The sequence below is a fragment of the Lampris incognitus genome, chromosome 7, assembly GCF_029633865.1.
Source record: "Lampris incognitus isolate fLamInc1 chromosome 7, fLamInc1.hap2, whole genome shotgun sequence".
NCBI classification, from domain to species: domain Eukaryota; kingdom Metazoa; phylum Chordata; class Actinopteri; order Lampriformes; family Lampridae; genus Lampris; species Lampris incognitus.
The window spans coordinates 11,315,695-11,334,774 of record NC_079217.1 but is presented as its reverse complement, the minus strand read 5'-3'; the positions used below and the strand labels follow the sequence as shown (position 1 = coordinate 11,334,774).

General features: G+C 42.2%; 1 protein-coding gene across 2 annotated transcripts in view; it reads right to left on the bottom strand.

Annotated features, from left to right (window-relative positions):
- Positions 1 to 209: 209 nt before the first annotated feature.
- yap1 (Yes1 associated transcriptional regulator) overlaps positions 210 to 19,080 on the bottom strand; it is a 36,038-nt gene continuing 17,167 nt past the window's right edge. For both annotated transcript variants that reach the window (XM_056283330.1, XM_056283331.1), the window contains 4 exons: positions 15,211 to 15,380; positions 11,219 to 11,349; positions 9,727 to 9,839; positions 210 to 3,331 (listed from right to left, as the gene is read on the bottom strand). In XM_056283330.1, coding sequence (XP_056139305.1) covers positions 3,096 to 3,331; positions 9,727 to 9,839; positions 11,219 to 11,349; positions 15,211 to 15,380 — 650 coding nt within the window. In that variant the 3' untranslated portion in view covers positions 210 to 3,095. The remainder of the gene's footprint in view (positions 3,332 to 9,726; positions 9,840 to 11,218; positions 11,350 to 15,210; positions 15,381 to 19,080) is intronic.

Below are 19,080 nucleotides of genomic sequence, written 5' to 3'. Positions count from 1 at the left end.
ATCATGTTAAGGGAGGATGTCCCCTACCAGGGAGCTTTTAAACTAGGCGCTGACTGTATAGAGAAACAGTGTGTGGGATACAGCAGAGGGCAGCATTTACAGGCACGCACTTTATGAAGGCTTTTCCTGTTAAAATTGTATATGGAGACACTTGTCGAATAAGACATTTTTTTGAAAATCCCAGATATGAAAAATATATTGGAATACATGGAAATTACAAAGGAGAACTGTTACCACAAAGTATATACTTTATTTCAGACCAATTTCAAAGTATCATATGCGGAGATATAATGTAACAGAATTTATGGTTCTAAAACACATGCACATATATCTATCAAAAAAAAGAACAGATCATTATTGAATATAAATTCATTTCATGTGCATTTAGAACAATCTAAATACAAAATCCTTTAACTGTGTGATTAGTTCTACTGCTACAAAGACAGTCAACAGTTACTATGTTCCGACAATTACACACTAACTAAGCATAAAATTAGGTTTCTGTGACAAAACTCATCTTTTAGTGAAAATTCTGTAGTCGTGCAATACAAGCACTGTAGTGTACCACTCTCTTTAAAAAAAAAAGTCATTTTAGTTGCATTGTTCTCACCAACACTGCTTATCCATCTTATCAACCATCAATACACGGTTCAATGATCAATAAAATCCAAACCATTGGAAGTTTCTGAAACATCATTTGTTCTCACAACATAATTTTTGTTCATTTTTCTTTCTACGATCTAAGCAATTCTGTTCCATCAAGTTAATACTGCCAATTTTGTGTATTGGCTTGCTATATATATATATATATATATATATATATATATATATATATATATATATATATATATATATATATATATATTTAATTATCACATACTGTAAGGCATCCTCATTTGAGGACATGCATGGTAGGCTGATTATGCTATGAGTACTGCAGTGATGTAAAAAAAATGTTGCCATTGTGTAAACATGTAATAATCAAAATAATCTGATCAGGAGTAAGAATCGTCGCTGTATTTTCTCCACCACGGCTGTATAGCAGTTCATCGCTGTGGCTGAATTGTAAACATGTGAGCGCTACGAAAGAATCACTGGCTTCTCTGTTCTGCTTGTCCTTAAATCCCAGGGTTAGTCACTCGAAATAGCCATCTTGTCAATAACTTGGATTTCTCAGCTATACTTAATCAGACATATCCATTAACACACGAAAAAAAAACTTTTTTTTTTCATTAGCTTATACATTTTGTTCATACACAGGCTGATTATAAATCATACTGTTTCTGGACTCGTGGAAAGGGAAAGCAGGAACAATTGTTAGAATCGTTACAAAAAAAAAAAAACATCTTTGGAATATGTCACAACAATTCCTGACTGAAATCACGACTGATTGTTTCCTCTTGTTTGTGTACTGAGAAAGTCTACTGTCTGTGTAACCCACCATTGTCCGTCGAACCCTGACTTACATCTACGTTACCCCTCCTGACGTGACCCGATAACCTGCTAAAACATTTCCAAGCCGTTGTCTTTGAGCAGCCCTCATTTCAACGCAGCACAGCATATACACACACACGCACACACACACACACACGCACACACACACACACCTTGAAGGCACAGGCTCCTGTTCAGGAAGATAGTTTCAAACATTTCCTCCGTACTGTAGTGTTGATGATGCTTCATTGATCGAGAGCTACTGTTTCTGTTTAACCTACTGATTTACCTTTTTTTTGTTTTTTTGGTTAATGTTTGAGAATATCTTGACATAAGATTAAAAAAAAAAGAAGCTGTGTGGTATCAATAGGCATACGATAACACCGATACATACATAACATATCGAGAGACATGGATAGAATCAATCAGCTGGTGATGGATGAGCCAAAACTGAATCAAGTCTGTGTGCTGGAAGACTCCATCTTAGTGAACATTATCTGCTTAAGTGATGTGCTTGAACGTCGACCCTGTTGACAAGGATTAATTCATCTATTAAAAGATGTTAAAAACAAAAGCAAAAAGGCCATTTGATCTAAGCTATAATACATATGTAATACCCTAATATAAAGAATGACTAAAATGAAACAACAAAGAATGAATCATGAATTAGGCGTGGGTAAGACTGCAATACAAAGAAAGTAGGGTTCGATAAAAAAAAAAAAAAAATCCCCAAATCCCATTATAATACGAGTTTATAAAACAAATACAGTTTTGATTACTGGACATTAGCATACATAGGAGAATGTGGTTGATATTCAAGAATATAGCCCCCTTAGATATTGCTTATTGGTGCAATACAGAAACTCGGTAATTGTTTGCTTTGCTCGTTTCTCAAAAAAAATACAACTGAAGGCACTTGATTTGACAAAGGTTTAACTTAGACTTGCTGGCACAGCCAAGCAGCAATGTAGTAGGTCCCCAGGCTCCAACCTTCACCCCCATCTCCCATCCCCAACTCCTAAGCCAACGTGTCCGAACTGGGCCTCGTGTTACCTTTACTCCAAATCAGTATTGCTCTTTTTGCTTCAGATACATCATTTTTGGTTTGTCAGGCTCACTGAAAATAAAAGAGTAAAAACATAGAAAGGCCAAATATAATGCTATTTGAGCGAGAAGCAATAGTCCCCCCCCCCCTTCCAAAAAAAAAAATCAGTCAAGTGGTGCTGCTTCACACTAGATTGCAGGAAAAGAGGCACTCGAGGCTCCAGATAAGTATGGATGATGGTAGTCCGTTCAGAAGAAGACGCACCCACCCAGCTCAGCTATGAGGGGAGACCAGGGGAAGGAGAAACCCCTGCCCCACATAATAACACCCTTGATTCACTGACAGACTTGTGGAAGATTTGGGGACCCTTGAGAAATTGTCTGTTCATGGGCCAGCCTTGAAGACACAGACAAAAATATAAAGAGATAAACAGCAAGAAAAAGAACAGAGCATCACTGCCTCGAAAGAGGTTGGTCTTCTACGCCAAGACGGCGATAGATGTCCAGAGAGGCTTGATGAAATGTCTTGTGTAAGCATCTACGCATCCTTCACAGATTAGAGCAGGCAGCAGTTCAGAGTGTAGGGTTAAAAGTAAGGAGCGCCCTGCCAGGGAGCTCTATAACCATGTCAGGAAACTCTCCTTGTCAATCTTGGTAGCTGCCAACACAGACTCCATGTCGTTGAGGATGTCGGAGCTCAGGGCTTCCTGGAGACTGGGCATCAGCTCTTCCCCCTCCACTGCCATGCTCTCGCCTTCCAGGGTGCCCAGGTCCACGTCTGTTCCAGGGATGGCATCCAGGTAGTCAGGAAAACGGCTGGGCTGTGTGGCCATGGAGGCTGGAAGTGAGTCCCCTGGTGAGCAGTAACCAATTTGAGATAAATATGAAAGCCAGCGCATTTTTCTCAACGACCCAATCACTAAATAGTAACACATGTACAACAAAAACAAACATTATACCGCCACCGATAACAACAGCAACCATAGTGAAATTGCAGCGCACAAGAAAGTGCTTTACTTGTGTTTCTTCTAACAGATTTTAAGATTAGCAGCATCCCAAGGGAGCTCAGCATCAGCGGATGCAGAGCTTTGATAAGTAATCGATTAACTCGAATACAAAAAAAAAAAAACCCCGATAATTTACTGCCTCAGAGTTTCATATCTTTATGCATGTCTCAACGTGTGTGGGTGCAGAGAACGACCGCTTAGGACAGTAAAGCGCTCGGACGATCGTTGCCATTGCCTACAGATGATACAGCACGTTATCTGAGTTGAGTAAACACAGGAAAGCAAAGACGACCAGAAGACTGGCCCCTTTCTATACACTCAAGGTAGGGCCCTCACAACTGCTGTGTTTTAGTGGTCATCAACTACTCCCAAGAAGTAGTCTATTAATCGTGAGAGACGTTTTTTTTACCCAATAACGATCAATTCTCATCAAAAAGGTCTGCAATACAACCAGTAAAGGGTTAACTAACGTAGGTGGGACCAACCTGGGGGTTGATGAACTAACAGAGTCCCCGATTGGCTCTGAGAGGCTGTTTACATATGAGCCGCAATCTAATTGGACTAAACCCTCAGCAAGCTCGTCTGCGCTGAAGATATGGTTTTATTGCAGTAACAACGTGACTGCATTCTTGTAGGTGTTTCGGTTTAACTACCCCCCCCCTTTTCTCCCCAATTGTACCTGGCCAATCACCCCACTATTCTGAGCCGTCTCGGTCACTGCTCCACCCCCTCTGCTGATCCGGGGAGGGCTGCAGACTACCACATGCCTCCTCCGATACATGTGGAGTCGCCAGCCGCTTCTTTTCACCTGACAGTGCGGAGTTTCGCCAGGGGGAGGATCACGCTATTCCCCCCAGTCCCCCCCCCCTCGAACAGGCGCCCGACCGACCAGAGGAGGCGCTAGTGCAGCGACCAGGACACACACTCACATCCGGCTTCCCACCAATTGTGTCTGTAGGGACGCCCGACCAAGCAGGAGATAACAGGCAATCCCCATGTTGGTAGGCAACGTAATAGACCGCTACGCTATCCGGACTCCTGTTCCGGTTTAACTAGTGACCGGGTTCTGTTGACTCTCAGCCATTTCTCTGAGGCTGTTGTGGCGACGGCAGCTGTTGAAAAGCCTTGAATTTACTGTTCATTAAAGTAAATATTCATCTGGTCCCTTTTGTCCTACATTAAGTAAATTAAACGGTGTTTAATTTAAGAGTGGTATTATATCTGGTATTATATCTGGTATTATAACATTACAGGTTAAATGAAAAAATGTACTGTGAAATTTCATAGTATAACTGTGAACGTGGTCGACAGTTCTGCTATGAACTTTCACAGTTTGACCATGAATTATTTCAGTTCTACTAAGAAAAAATGCACCGTAAAATGTCATAGTAAAACTGTAAACTTCGTTAACAGTTTTACCATGAACTTCACAGTTTACTTTGACTGTGAAGTTTACCAGTTTACAGTTAAGCTATGAACTTGATGTTCATGGCTTTACTGTGAACTTTAAGATCCTGTCAACTTGATAGTCCCTTTAACTGTGAACATACTAGTTCTACTGCCTTGAGATGCCCTAAAACAAACCCTAAATGACCTGTATAAAAATGAACTTAAAACTTCATATAAAATTAGCAAACTTGAATTATCACGAAGAGAAATCAAATTTACAACCTTGTAAATCAATTTTAAAATACTGTATAGATCTCACAACTCAGGTTTGTATCTTTGCCGTTTATTGAGCAATGGCAGGATTTCAAACACAGGCACAAAAAGGACAGGTAAGCATGGCACACAAATAGAAAACACTAGGAAAACCACAGAAAAGGAAATTTCATGTTAACTTTAACTAAACAGGCAATCACAACACATTCTAGATTAATAACACATTTAACAAATTGGCATTTGTACTCAGCATTCTATATTGTAATGTTACATGTATAATAGTATAATAATAATAAGTAATAATAATAATAGTAATAGGTAGTATCAACAGTTATATAAGTATATTATTATAATTGTATTATTATATATTCATATATTATGATATAATAATAGATCTGAATTCCATTATATGCATAGATACATAATAAAATAATATATTGTGGTGACACACAAATGAGGGTAGATTCCCCAGCGGCTGCTGCTCCTTTAAGGCAGACATTCAGAGTGCTGACGTAGGCACTGCTTAGGGTTTCCGGGGGGAGACATGTTTGCAGCAGCCTAGCGGTTAGCTGGTTGCCACGAGAGATTGTGCTGTATCGGTGTTGTTTTGTGTGGCGAGTAAACGGAATTGACTCGACTCGATCTCTCCGTCTCCTCATTCCTGCACTCCCACATTATAATATTATGTGAAAACAGACACATCTCTCTGTTGAGTTCTTCAATCTGTTTTTGCCGGTGTGTGTGTGTGTGTATGCGTGCGCGTGTGTATGTGATTTATAAGTGTGTTACTGTGTATGAGTGGTATCAGATACGTGTTTGGAATGTGTGAGTATGTCACCCAGTATGTGTGGTGTCAGTTGTGCATGTGTGTGTGTTCATGTGTATGCACATATGTGTGTATGACATAGGTTTTCATTCTAGTGAAGGTACAGATGTTATGTTGTGAGAGTGTGTGTTCTGTGTGTCTGTGTGACTTGTGCATGCATGTACACTATACATCTGTTTATGGCAGTATTGGGATCTTGGATGTCTGTGTATGGTGTGCGTGCGTGTGTGTGTGTGTGTGGGGGACACCTCTTTTTTTCCCTAGCTTGTCCACATTGTTGAATTTGTTGGTGAAGTACACCCTTTGGACCTTCTTCCCGGTGAAAAGCTGCTCGGCCACCTCTGAAAATGTATTACATATTGATTTATTTAAAATGTATTACCTATTTTATTATTGAAAATGTATTACCTATTATTGATTACCTGTGACACTCGGCCTCCGGCCTTGTGCCTACGGCCGAATCACAGCCGCGGGTACATCCTTCACCAACCCCACTCTCACTCGTGCCACATTGCTTAAACATCCCAGTGTGAGGCACACTGAACTTACCCGTTATGACTCTGATTGTGAGCCTATCTGCAGCTGGCTTGACTGGTCGGTTTAAGTCTTTAACTTGAGAAGAACGCTTCCCACTCAAGGAGTGGGTACAGCAGTAGTCCCGCCCGAACACTGCCTCAGTTAGATCACCAACAAATTTTGAGACACTTGAGCAGCCCTTCAGAACATTCCAGACATCTCTCCTCAGTTTGAGGTCTTTAATTGATGTTTGAAGAGTCTGAAAGAGAGCACAGTGTTTAGAATGACACATTTTCACATTGTCAATGTGTTAAGTACAGTATGTCTAACATTAGCCTAGTGTCTTTTTATTTAGCCTAAATGTGTAAAGTAAAAGGACACCACACTACGAGGTAAGAAAATGGCTGTATATGAACAGCACATGTGCAGTAAAAAATACTTTATATTGTACGAATTCGCTACAATATAGACCAATTTTGAGTGAGCAACACAATAACGTCACACAGGGAAAATCATAGGCTCTAATACTTATGTGCAAAATTCAGGACTTTCTCAATCTTATTAAATAACTTCACGTTTCTATAATGTTTGTATATATGTTTTACACTCTAGGAGTAACATACTACAACATATATTCCCAACAACATGATAAAATTAGTGACTTTACAGATTTATTTTGACATAGGTTTCCCCCCTAAAAGCTGCATTTAGGTGCTTGAGGTTCAAAATATTCACAAACAAACACAAAAAAAACTTACATGTTCACTGGCAGCATCAGCACAGCCTTCCTCTGTTGCCAATTCCATCTCTTCTGTCTGCGGCTGTGGTGCGTGTACTGGTGCTAGTGGTGTTTTCGGAGGAGCGTGATCTGGGATTGTCCCGCTTCCTGATGCTGCTTCCTTTCTTACAGTCTTAAATAACTGTTTGGGCTGCAATCTGGTCTTGAACTCCATGAAGGTTCTCTTAATATCAGCAGCAAGTGCTGAAAGATCTTTAAAAAGAAAAAAAACTTCTCTCGTCAAAAAGATTGATTGATTCTAAACAGGAGTTACAGTGACAGAGACAGAGGTATATTTTAAGTTTAAAGACAATTTTTCTGTTGTTTGTGTGGTCAGTATATGACGAGAGTTTAAGATACCATGAATCATATATACAAACTATGTGAGCTCGCCGCATGCTCACCGCATGTAGGTGAAGGCCGCGCCGCATGCCTTCACCTACATGTGGTCTAGGCGCCATCTTGTGTTTTTAATACTAAATGTAACTTGCACTATGCGCTGATTTAAGGTGAACGGCGAAAAATATACTTAATACTGCCGCTATGAAACGACATTTTATATTCATATGATTTCATTTAGTCTAATACGTCAATAGTCCTCATGCTTTTCCTCAGGGTGTTAAAGCTAACGTTAAAGGTTTGACATGAGAGCTAGCGATAGTTAACTTACAAGGGATACAAGGGGCCTTTATTTTTTACATTTGAATTACTAAAGTAAGACATTAACTTTAAGTTAATGTTAACGTAGTCTAACATTAACAACAGCGTCATGACACCAGTTCTAAATGTAAACTATAAAAAGCAAAATCTAACGTTACATTCAGCTAATGTTACTATAGGCAGAGCTTAACAACTAGCTAACATACCATTAATGCTATAGCCTCTTTACAACGTCTAACGTTAGCTACTTAGCTAACGTTAACGTTAAGCTAACGTCCCAAGTAAGAACTAATTTGAACACATAGCTAGCCGGGGCCTAGGTTATTTTCGACTTTCTGAAATGACCACTCATTATTAATAACATTTTAGGGATAATACCCCGTTTATTATTAAGAGTACATAACTTACCATTGAACTTCAGTGGCTCAGCAGGGCACGGCTTGACGATCATCTTTCTTCCATTTCTCACGTTCCAGTTGACCACAACGGCTTTGTCTTGGCCACCGATGATATTCCGATCGAGGATAACGGTATAAAATACAGCCGAACTGCCAGCTGCAGTTTGTTTTCCACATTATAGGAAATGTTACAAGAGGCGAATGAGTCTTGCCGAGCACAATATAGCTTATGTAAATGGTTAGCGTAAATATTAAACACATATGAGTGTATCGTAGCGAATTTAGGGGGGGCAGCCCAGGAACTGCCACAGCCGGGACGTGAACTCATATCTCCTGCACCACGGGCGACAACGTTAACCAGTCGACTAAAGGGTCCGACCCCTTGGCCAAGGGCTAGCGAGTCTATTTATCCGTGCATGTTACAGTATATTCAAAAGTGATTAAAGTGAAACCGAAGGGTTTTAGAACACCACGTGTTCTGTTCGTGTCTTCAACAGCTGCCGTCACTAAAGTCACCAGTTTACACGGTCACTCGAGAAACACAGGGACCGCGGGAGTCTTTCCTTCTCTAAATACCTTCAAATCTGTTTATCTAACATGGCATAACGTAGAAAATGATTGTTCCAACAAATCTATGTTGGAACCACAGCGCCCCCAACTGCATATCTGCTGTAGATGCATTGCAACTGCTTCAATACTGCAGTGCTAAAACCACAAATGAACGATTAGTCTACAACTACGCATGGTGTCGACCGGTGGTTTTGATAGTCGACTATTCTGTGAGACCCCTAACTCAAACTATAATCATAGGTAAATTTACATAATATCATATATATCACAATATCCGCTTACATACTGCTTACACATGCAAAAAGCTATATTTAAAAATCCAGCTGAGGGTCAACAGATTGAACTGTGGTAATGTTAAGTACACTATCAAACCAAAACTAGTTTTCAAATAATACTCCCTTAATATTTCGGACCTCATTTTGAGGAAAAAGCTAATTGATAGATTCTTGTTCACATTAAATTAGACAACCAAATTGTGTCAATATCTGCATTTCAGCTGGATACGATAGTAATGAAAAACAATATTAGATTATTGTCAAGCTCAAACTCAAGGTCACCTTTCATTAAAAGTTACATTACGTTAAACCTTACATGCAAATTCAGGGACATTAGAAAATGGACCAGAAATTTTAAAAAAAGCATATCACAAAGAGGGAGACGGCGGGCAACTAGGGGGAACCAGAGTGAATCGTACTTTATATTGCTGCTTTTAAATTAAACACTTAAAAACAATTTTTGAAAATATATTTAATCTTCAATCGACAGATTCCTTGATTACTAAAACAACTACTAGTGACAGCCCTGAGTGAATGAGCTGGTTTGGAGGCTCACCTGTATCCATCTCATCCACGCTGTTGAGGAAGTCATCTGGAGTGCGAGGGACGCTGTAGCTGCTCATACTCAAGCCACTATCTGTGCTCTCATCCCTGGAGTGGTAGGTCCCACTGAAACATGGCACACAAATGATTATGAATACAGAATAATAAAAAAAAAAAAACCTCACACACCCTGAACAACAACTTCCTAAGAAAAGATCGCGTAAATTAAAATACACGCTGTCCTGGCAGAGCTTTGAACGATGCCACTTGGTTCTGTTTTCAAGCCAAGCTACTTTAACGGTAAAAGAAATATCTGAAGGAAAACCGATGAGTTTATAAATAAAGTTGAAGAAGAAAAAAAAAAAAATCACACAGGATGCACACACAAAAAAACAACTAACACGACTGGATTTCTGTGACCTTAAATCCCACGGGGAAACCTTGGAATCATCCGTATGTTGACAAAAACCACTTGCAACTAGATTTGTCTTTGAATGGCAGAGGGAGACTATGGCAGCTAATCCAGAATGACGCTTTCAAAACCGAATTTCACAGCTATTCCTACTGTAGAAGATAGGAAAAAAAAGAGATGGCAGAAAGGGGAGAGGGACAGAAGGAGAGAAAGAGAGAGATTTGACAAGCCTATACTAATTAGCAGAGAAAAATATGTAGGCAGAGTATGGTAGAGGCAGGATGAATGAGACCATTGTGAAAGCCGGGGAGTGGAGGGAAGGGGTGGGGTGGGGGGGATTAGGTTGGCCTGTCTACTGACTGGACCACATGTTCTCATGGCCTGCTTGCTATTCAGTTCTGTCCTCACTTTGTCTGTTTGCTGTGGAAGTAGGCCTAGGACTGCTGGGGGAATTAGACCCCCAGAATTCCACGCTGCGGGCATTCATACAGTGGAAAGGTCACTTTCCGGGTTCATATAAATATCCTCGGTGCAACCGTTTCGAGTTTGGGGACCCGCTCAGTCTCAGAATGTCGGATTTTGTCTCCTGTCCCACTTCAGAAATGAGGCATGCCACAATCACAAGTTTTAAAACCGCACAATTTCACTCATTACTGATTCATTTACATCAACACTGTCCAAAAATAGAGCAGTGTGACCACCGAGTTTGCCGCTTGGCTCAAATAATTATGTCAGCGTTAACGCCGCTTCCCTGTATTGCAATGGCTGTATACCGGGGTTGATTTTGTGCGCTGAAATCCCGGGCCGTGCTGAGTGAGTCGTTACCATGTGAGGAGGGTTAAGCCCACAGACTGGCCTTCTGTTTTTACTACTTGTGTAACTCAGGCAGCTCACACCGCAGCTCCAATTCCCGCTGACAGGATACAGTCAGTTCAACAAGCTAAACCAGAATCTACACCTAGCCAAGTGCAATGACGTCAATCACAGCAGCAAACCAATACTTTGGCTGCTATTGTACTTCTGCAAATTACCCCCATTTACCTTGCAAAAAAAAGTACGCCTGCATGGCTTTTATTTGCTGTATAAAACCCACCTGTTGAGGAATGGGTCAGAGCTGTTGGCGGTCATGGTCCGGGCATCCTGGGCCATAGGGGAGGACACAGGATTTGGATTACCGCCATCCTGCTCCATGCTGGTGGGCAGCTGATTCCTCAGAGCCAGCTCCTGCAGACGACCGAATAAAAGACAAAAATCTGTGAGGGACGCACATTGTTGTCGTCATACAACTCACCTTAAAGACCGCTAACAGACAGCGAGGCTTGTGGCTTCATAAAAATATGACACATACACGTCCCACAGTGAGCCGACCGTTTTCTGTCTGGTAGTGTGTGACAGAGTTCATCTCCCACCGGCGTATATAAAATGTTTGTGTTTTGTACATAGATTGTTATGTTCCGTCTTCACACAATATTTCCAGTTAGCTCAGACCCAGACTGCTTTATGAGAGATTCGCTTTGCGTACAGTATCAGATAAGGATAAGGACTGAAGTCTTAGCTACAGTTTCTTTTCCCTCCTTCCCAGTGTGTCCTTGAACGGTGGGTCAGATGACTTGCCTGGTGTCCCCGCGTCGAGATTTTAACACAGCTCCTCAGAGCCAAGGACAATATCGGGGAGGCGAACAGTGGGATATGCCGTTTTTAGTAAGAGTGTAATATTACCACACGGTACCCTAGTACAACCCCTCATCAGAAAAAGCTGGGATGGTATGTTAAAATTAAAACTCAAAACAGTGATTTGTAAATGATCTCTGACCTGTATTACATTGAAAACAATACAACAGCACATTATTTGATGCTTTACCTCATGAATTTTGGGTTGTTTTTTTTTTTAAATACATATTTCAATTTTGATTCTTGCAACATATTTTTAAAAAAAGACTGGAACAGTAAAGCATTTCCCACTTTGTAATGCTGCCATTCTTTTTCACAACACTTAAAAGACATTTAGGGACTGAAGACACCAAGTGATGAAGCGTTTCAGGTGTAATTTTGTCCCATTCTTCCTGCAAACAAGTCTTATGATGTGCAACAGTATAGGGTCTTTGTTGTGGCATTTTGCATTTCAAAATGCACCACACATTCCCTAAATGTAATGATCATTATTATTATTATTATTATTCGGATGATCTGCTGTGGCGACCCCTAACGGGAGCAGCCGAAAGTAGTAGTAGTAGTAGATTATTATTATTATTATTGAGAAAGGCCGGGACTCCTAGTCCAGCACTGTCACCCTCTTCTTCCACAGCCATGCCTTTGTAATGTGTGCAGAATGCGGTTTTGCCTTGTCTTGTTGAAATATGCATGGGATGTCATCGTGAAGGTAGTATACGTTGCTCTGAAATCCCTGTGTACTTTTCAGCATTAATGGTGCCATCACAGAAGTTCAAGTTACCTTCACTAAGGGCACTGACACAACCCCATACCGCAATACGCCCTGGCTTTTGGACTTGTTGCTGCTAACAGTCTGGATGGTCTTTTGTTGGAAGCACATGGCGTCCATTTCTTCCAAAAAAGACCTGAAATACTGATTTGTCTGACCATAACACACATCTCCACGGTGTGATGGTCCATCCCAGATGCCTCAAAGCCCAGAGAAGTTGAGGTCACTTCTGGACACGGTTAATATAAGGCTGCCTTTCGGCAAAGTAAAGTTTGAACTGGCGTTTGTGGATGTAACTACGTATTGTCGCGCTTGACAAAGGTTTGTCAAAGTAATCCTGAGCCCATGTGGTTATATCGCTTCTAGATGCTTCTTGATGCAGTGCGGTCTGAGGGACTGGAGAGCATGGTTATTCAGCTTAGGCTTGGCCCTTGCCCTTTACGCACTGAAATGCCTCCAGATTCCTCGAATCTTAATTATGTTACGCACCGTAGAGGGTGAAACATCCAAATCCCTTCCTATCTTTCTTCGAGGAACATTGTTTTTAAACATTTCAATAATTTTCTCATGCATGTGTTGACAAACTGGCGATCCTCGGCCCATCTTTGCTCCTAAAGGACTAGGCCTTTCCTGGATGCTACTTTTGCACCAAATCATGATTACAATCATCGGTTGACGTTACCTGTTCCAAATCTTCCAAATCATATCATTATTTAATTATTGTACCTCATTACTACCTCTAAATCGCCCCCATCCCAACTTTTTTCGGGAATGTGTTGCAGGCCTGAATGGCAGGAACGGATGTATATTTACAAATGAAATGAAGCTGAACAGACAAAACAGGAAATATCTTGTGTTTATAGTGTCTGCAATGAAATACACGTCAAAATAAATTCCCGAAATCCCTGCTCTCTTTTTTTATTTGTATTTTCCATACCGTCCCAACTACAAACCCACATTTTTCTGAATTGGGTTTCCGGCTGCTAGTTAGAGGCCTTTACTGGCCGTGGTAAGGGAGAAATGGGCTGCTTGTTGTCACACAATAAAATATTTTTGACTTTTTTTTCTATTGCTCCTTATCTCCAGTGTAATAACAGCAGTACCTGATAATGTTTTCTTTATTTTCTTTTTTGGCATTTTCCACCTTTATTAGATAGTGATAGTCAAGAGAGATGGGAGAGAGAGGAGATGACATGCAGCAAAGGACCAGAGCCAGATTTGAACCCAGGCTGCCGCGGTAAGGACTCAGCCTTATAGGGAACGTGCTCTACCAGGTGAGCCACTGGGGCACCCCCGGATGTTTTCTTCTTAAGCAAACAACACCTATCCCTGCATCTCATGCACACACGTAAACAAGGAAGGCTGATTATGAGGGCTATGTACTGCTAAGCAACCTTTATGGTTTTATGGCTCTTTCTGTGCATGGCTGATCAACGTCAGCACTGAGGGGGCTGCCAGAAAGTCGTTAGCTTTTTAACGTAATCATCACACTTTAAAGTTGGACAGGTAATATGATGAAGTTAAACTTCTACAGCAAACACACAACCTGTGTTATTTCACAATGACTATTAGTGTTTTACCTATGCAAAAAGAAAAAAAAGTGGTCTAGCCTCTTTCATTCCCAACAGTTCGGGACTAGAAAACATTTGGATCAGTGAAATTTGAGTTTTACTTAACAGTGTTGAAAGTTCTAGTCCGAAACTCCTGCATATTCACACATACTAGGGTTTCCAGTCACATTTTTGGTCAGTTCTCCATGTTTCTGGTTCATCCTCTGGTTAACCGTCACATTTTTTCATCCTTTGGTTAACCGTCACATTTTGGACGTCTGAGTTTCAGACAAGTAAAGTTCTGCTATTTTATGGATGAAAAAAAATGTCCCCAGATTTGGTAGTTTAGCTACACGTTGTGTATTATTTTCTCAGTTGGTGCTTGTTGCATGACATTATGCTGAGTAGCTGATTATATCTCATCACTGAATTATTACAGGTATTGTACTTTATATGTTCTGTGGCAATTCAAATGATGGCTGCATTTCCCACAGTAAAAAAGAGACCACTTTTTTCCTCTATCCGGGCCAGTGCACTTTCACACGCGCACACACACACACACACACGCACACACATTACTTCTTACACAGTCAACTTTTAAAAACCACAGTGGTAAACAATGTCGATGGAGGCCTCATTCATAACTATAATGCACTGTTTCTACTAGTGCATGACACAGCCTTGAGTAAACTACTGAACTCCGCTGCACCACCCTGTGTGGGCGTTGCTGTGACACACCACTGTCAGGAAGTGAGTGACCACAGATGAATCACTACTCCTCATTGCAGGGCAGAGTGACAATAAAAACCTGATCAAAAGAACTTCAAAATTCAGCGCTGTGTCCACAACATGACGACTCCGTAAGAGGGGTTCACTCTCTGTATACGTATTCTATTTTTGCAGTTCAGGGAATGTTGCTCGCTCCTTCATCTAGAGCAACTTTCAACTGGTGAATAATTTGGGGTTCAGTCATTTGCTTCGGAAAAAAAAAAAAAATTAAATGAAGATGGCTCTTTTGTGCATTAAACCTGTGACTTATTCAAAACAGGATTACTTATCGAGCTTTATGGGTTTTAGATTCGCTAAGGGTCTGACCTGGGGCCTCTGGCGAAGCATCTCCTGTTGCTTCAGTCTCAGCCGCTCCTTCTCCAACTGCTGCAGCCTCATCTGATTGTTGCCCCCCATGACTCCGCTGTGGGGGCTGGGGGGCAGTGGCCCTCCTTGCTTCACCGGGGCACTCTGGGAGATCCTCTGCTGGTTAAGGGCTGCGAAAAGGTACAGAAAATACAGAAGAGTTTCAGTCTAACATTCAGCATAAAGCATATGTAATTTACCTTAGAAAACAAGCAAGCATCTACTTGAAGCAGTGACGGTTTGGAGATGGGTGAGGCGGATGATATATTCAATATCGAACATTGAACAGCAGACAGTAATTAGTTTCTATGACTTGTCACAAAAAGTTGAATCAGTTCACCTAAACACAGCATTTGAGAGAAACGCTTCATCACCCATCTAAGTCACTTCTTCAGTCTCAACTGACTGCAGGTATCCCCACCCTTGCAAACAATACAGTGGCATGACAACCCCAAACAACAACCAGTTTCATATGCAAATTGCTGTGACCATTAAGTAGAGTAACAATGACAGAAAGAAAGTTGAACCAGTCCATCTGGACACAACATTTATTGACAGAAACGTTTCATTAGCTATCTAAGTGACCTCTTCAGTCTCAGCTGACTGCAGGTATCCCCACCCTCATAAACAATACAGCGGCATAACGACCAAAACCAACGATAGGTTTCATATGCAAATCGCCGAGACCATTAACTACAGTTACAACGTCATTGTATACTATTCACACAGGATTGGGGAATGGTTGCAATCGCAGTATTATAAGATGGCAACAGATGTACTGTTAGGGCCCCCCCTCTCGGTTCAGGGATGGTCGTTCCCTCTTCACATAGATGGCCTCTTTGACTCCCTGTTCAAACCAGCGTTCCTCCCTATCAAAGATGTGCACATCCTCATCCTTGAAAGAGTGGCCACTGGCCTGTAGATGGTGTAGACTGTGGAGTCCTGGCCTGACATGCTAGCTCTTCTGTGTTGTGCCATCCTCTTGCCCAGCATAGTTTCCTCAATGTACAAGTCACGTCAATCCTCCCAGCACTTAACAGTATACACTATATTTCTCTGTTTGCGCCGGGGGACCCGATGCTTGGGAAGGACCAATTTCTGGCACAGCGTGTTTTGGAGTTCGAAAGAACTGAGACACGGTGTTTGGAAAATACACGCCTCAACTGTGTCCAGATGAACTGATTCAACTTCCTGTGACTTCCTTACCTGGTTAATGAGCATGCATCAAGACACTGCTATTACTTGGCTTGCTTTCACATTTGGCTGCATTTAGACAATAGTATAACAAGTATGACAGCTGCAGGAGTCGAGATGAACTTGTAAATAGTGAAGCCAGTGCAGCAGGTTGCGTGGTGGAAGGGAAGTCCCACCAGAGGGTTTTCCGCCAAGTCTGAAACAACCACTATTCCTGTAAAACCTGCTTCCCTCCCACTCCCTGACTAAGACAGGCTTTGTTAGTTTTGTACATTGCATCAGTCACTGCTGATCCTCCCTGAGCATTTCGTTTCCTTTAAATTATACCACAGATTATCCCTCTAAAACTGACTGCCTATCCCTAGGCCTAATGTTTCCATTGCAGCGCTGCTTATTCACACGACATGGGCATAGGCTGCATCTCACATCTACCAGTTTAGCTCACTGACTTCATTAAGACACTTTCCTGAGTAAGCCCTCTCGGCACAAGTACGACAACATGTAAAAACTGCAGCACTATTAACTTCAGCCTTTCAAAGTACTTTCACCCAACCAAGGCGATAACTACCAGCATTAACATCAACAACAAATAACAAAGATAATAATTTTTGTTATATTTTATTTTGTTTGTTTGTTGTTGTTTTTTTTACCCTCACGGGGATGGGTCGCACTAAGCGTGAATAAAAATCAGCATCTAATTGCAGCAGTCTATACATGCAAAGTAGGTCATGCATTTTATCATGGTAGTAGAGAAAGAAGCAAATGCGCCGGACCACAAGGGGTGTTACAGTAACCGAACCAATGAGGAGCCCTGTTTACTTATGTGCTTGAGGCACCAACGAAAACAAAGCCTTGACAGGGGCGCAATTTTCATGCAGGGCTGCTTTTCTCTACGGTGTCCTGCCCGCCCCGGCACCTTTCTCATCACCATTCAATCACTGTCTGTTTACACTATCTGAGTAGCTGAATGAGCCACGGCTCAGGGCACTCCCTGGGAAGCTCTGGAGGCCCTGCCCTGTGCTGCTCTGCCTCCCGGCTCCCCCCAGCCACACAGTACCACCCCCACCCACCACCACCACCACTACCACACACAAACACAAAGCCAGGGAGCCGTCTCCTCTCACACAAAAAACACCAGCCCAAGCCTTGGGAGTTTGTTACTTACTCTCTTACCCTTATCTCTGTCAGATATGGGGCCTTTGAGGTCGAATCGCTCCACCATCGGGGTACCATTAGCCATTCCCAAGGCAGAGGTGCTGCTGCACATAGGCTTTGTCGGTGGAGTCTGAACTATTCGGGGTATGAGCTCTTAAGTGCGAACATGCTCAAAGCAAAAGAAACTGATCCGGAGATACGTGGACCTGGGAGAGGGACCGCTTTAAGTTAGCTGGAACACAATCTTCCTACTGAGCTTTCACAGAAGTACAAGTCAAGGACTCCCTCCCAGACCAAACAGGTAACAGTTACCAGTGTAACCCGGAAAAACATAAACAAACAATGGAGGCGAGCGAGGAATTAAATCTGTCCGCGAGATAGGAGGGAAGGACAGGTTCAATTCAGGGCCACAGCGATAGCATGAAAGAAGGCTAGTCTGGTTTGAGGGTAAGAGGCACGGCCGAGAAGAACATTGGAGGGGGGGGGAGTCTGGGGGGGGGCAAAGGCAGTATACGAGCACTGATAGGTGGAAGGCCCGGGAGATAAGGGATAAGCTGATGCTGTCTGCCTTTTGTCTTCTTCACGCACCCCTGCTACACAACGAGCCAGCAACACAAGCCCTTATCAGATAATCGCACTGGCAGGCATATTACACCAGAGGATCAACCTGGGGGCAGGCAGCGTCGAGGGTGTGCTTGCTGGCTGTGGGAAGTTCTCCGTGTAGCCACGGCACGGCACCTTTGAAGCCTCGGTAAATATTTGCCTGCTGTCCATTTAAGAGAGTTTGGAAAAAAAGGGGTTTCTTGGTAAGGTGCTATGTCTCTCGCTTTGAGATAAGAAAAGTGGGAAAAATAGCCTGGACGTGATACAAACAACCTTTAACATCACAGCGTGCTCTGGCGCAGTCTGGGTAAAGCCATCTAGCGTTGACCTGCTGTTGGCTTTTGCATGGCAAGGAAGTGGAAAAAAGTAAACCCTGCAGAAGCAATATCAGCAACCACATCAGATAAGTACAGAGGGATTAAAGTTGAGGGGGGGGGGATCCCTAACTAGATTCTCTTATTATTCTTGTATTGACAGGATTAAAGTCTCTCAATAACGCTGAACGACATGAATGAATAACATGAATGGGTTTGCCATTCCCCTGAAGCCTATGGAAGCACTTGGAACGTGTCCCCGTTAAACTGCCACGCTGCCGGCCCACCACTCCACTGGAAAAGATGAGCACTTCACGAGAGTGACATCACCACGCGCCCGCCAACAAGGTGCCAACTGCTGTGGCGAAGTGCTACGACAGCAGAGGCCGAAAAAACAACATCACATGATGGATAACGTGAGATTTAGACGGGTCTTCTTTAAGGCTACGGAACAAAAAATAAAAAGTCGAATCCTAGAGAGAAAACCCAGTCTCTTAAGGAACAGGAATCTTACTAGAGGTTTTTTTTTTGTCCCTCAGTACTTCCTCCAGATTATATATGGATG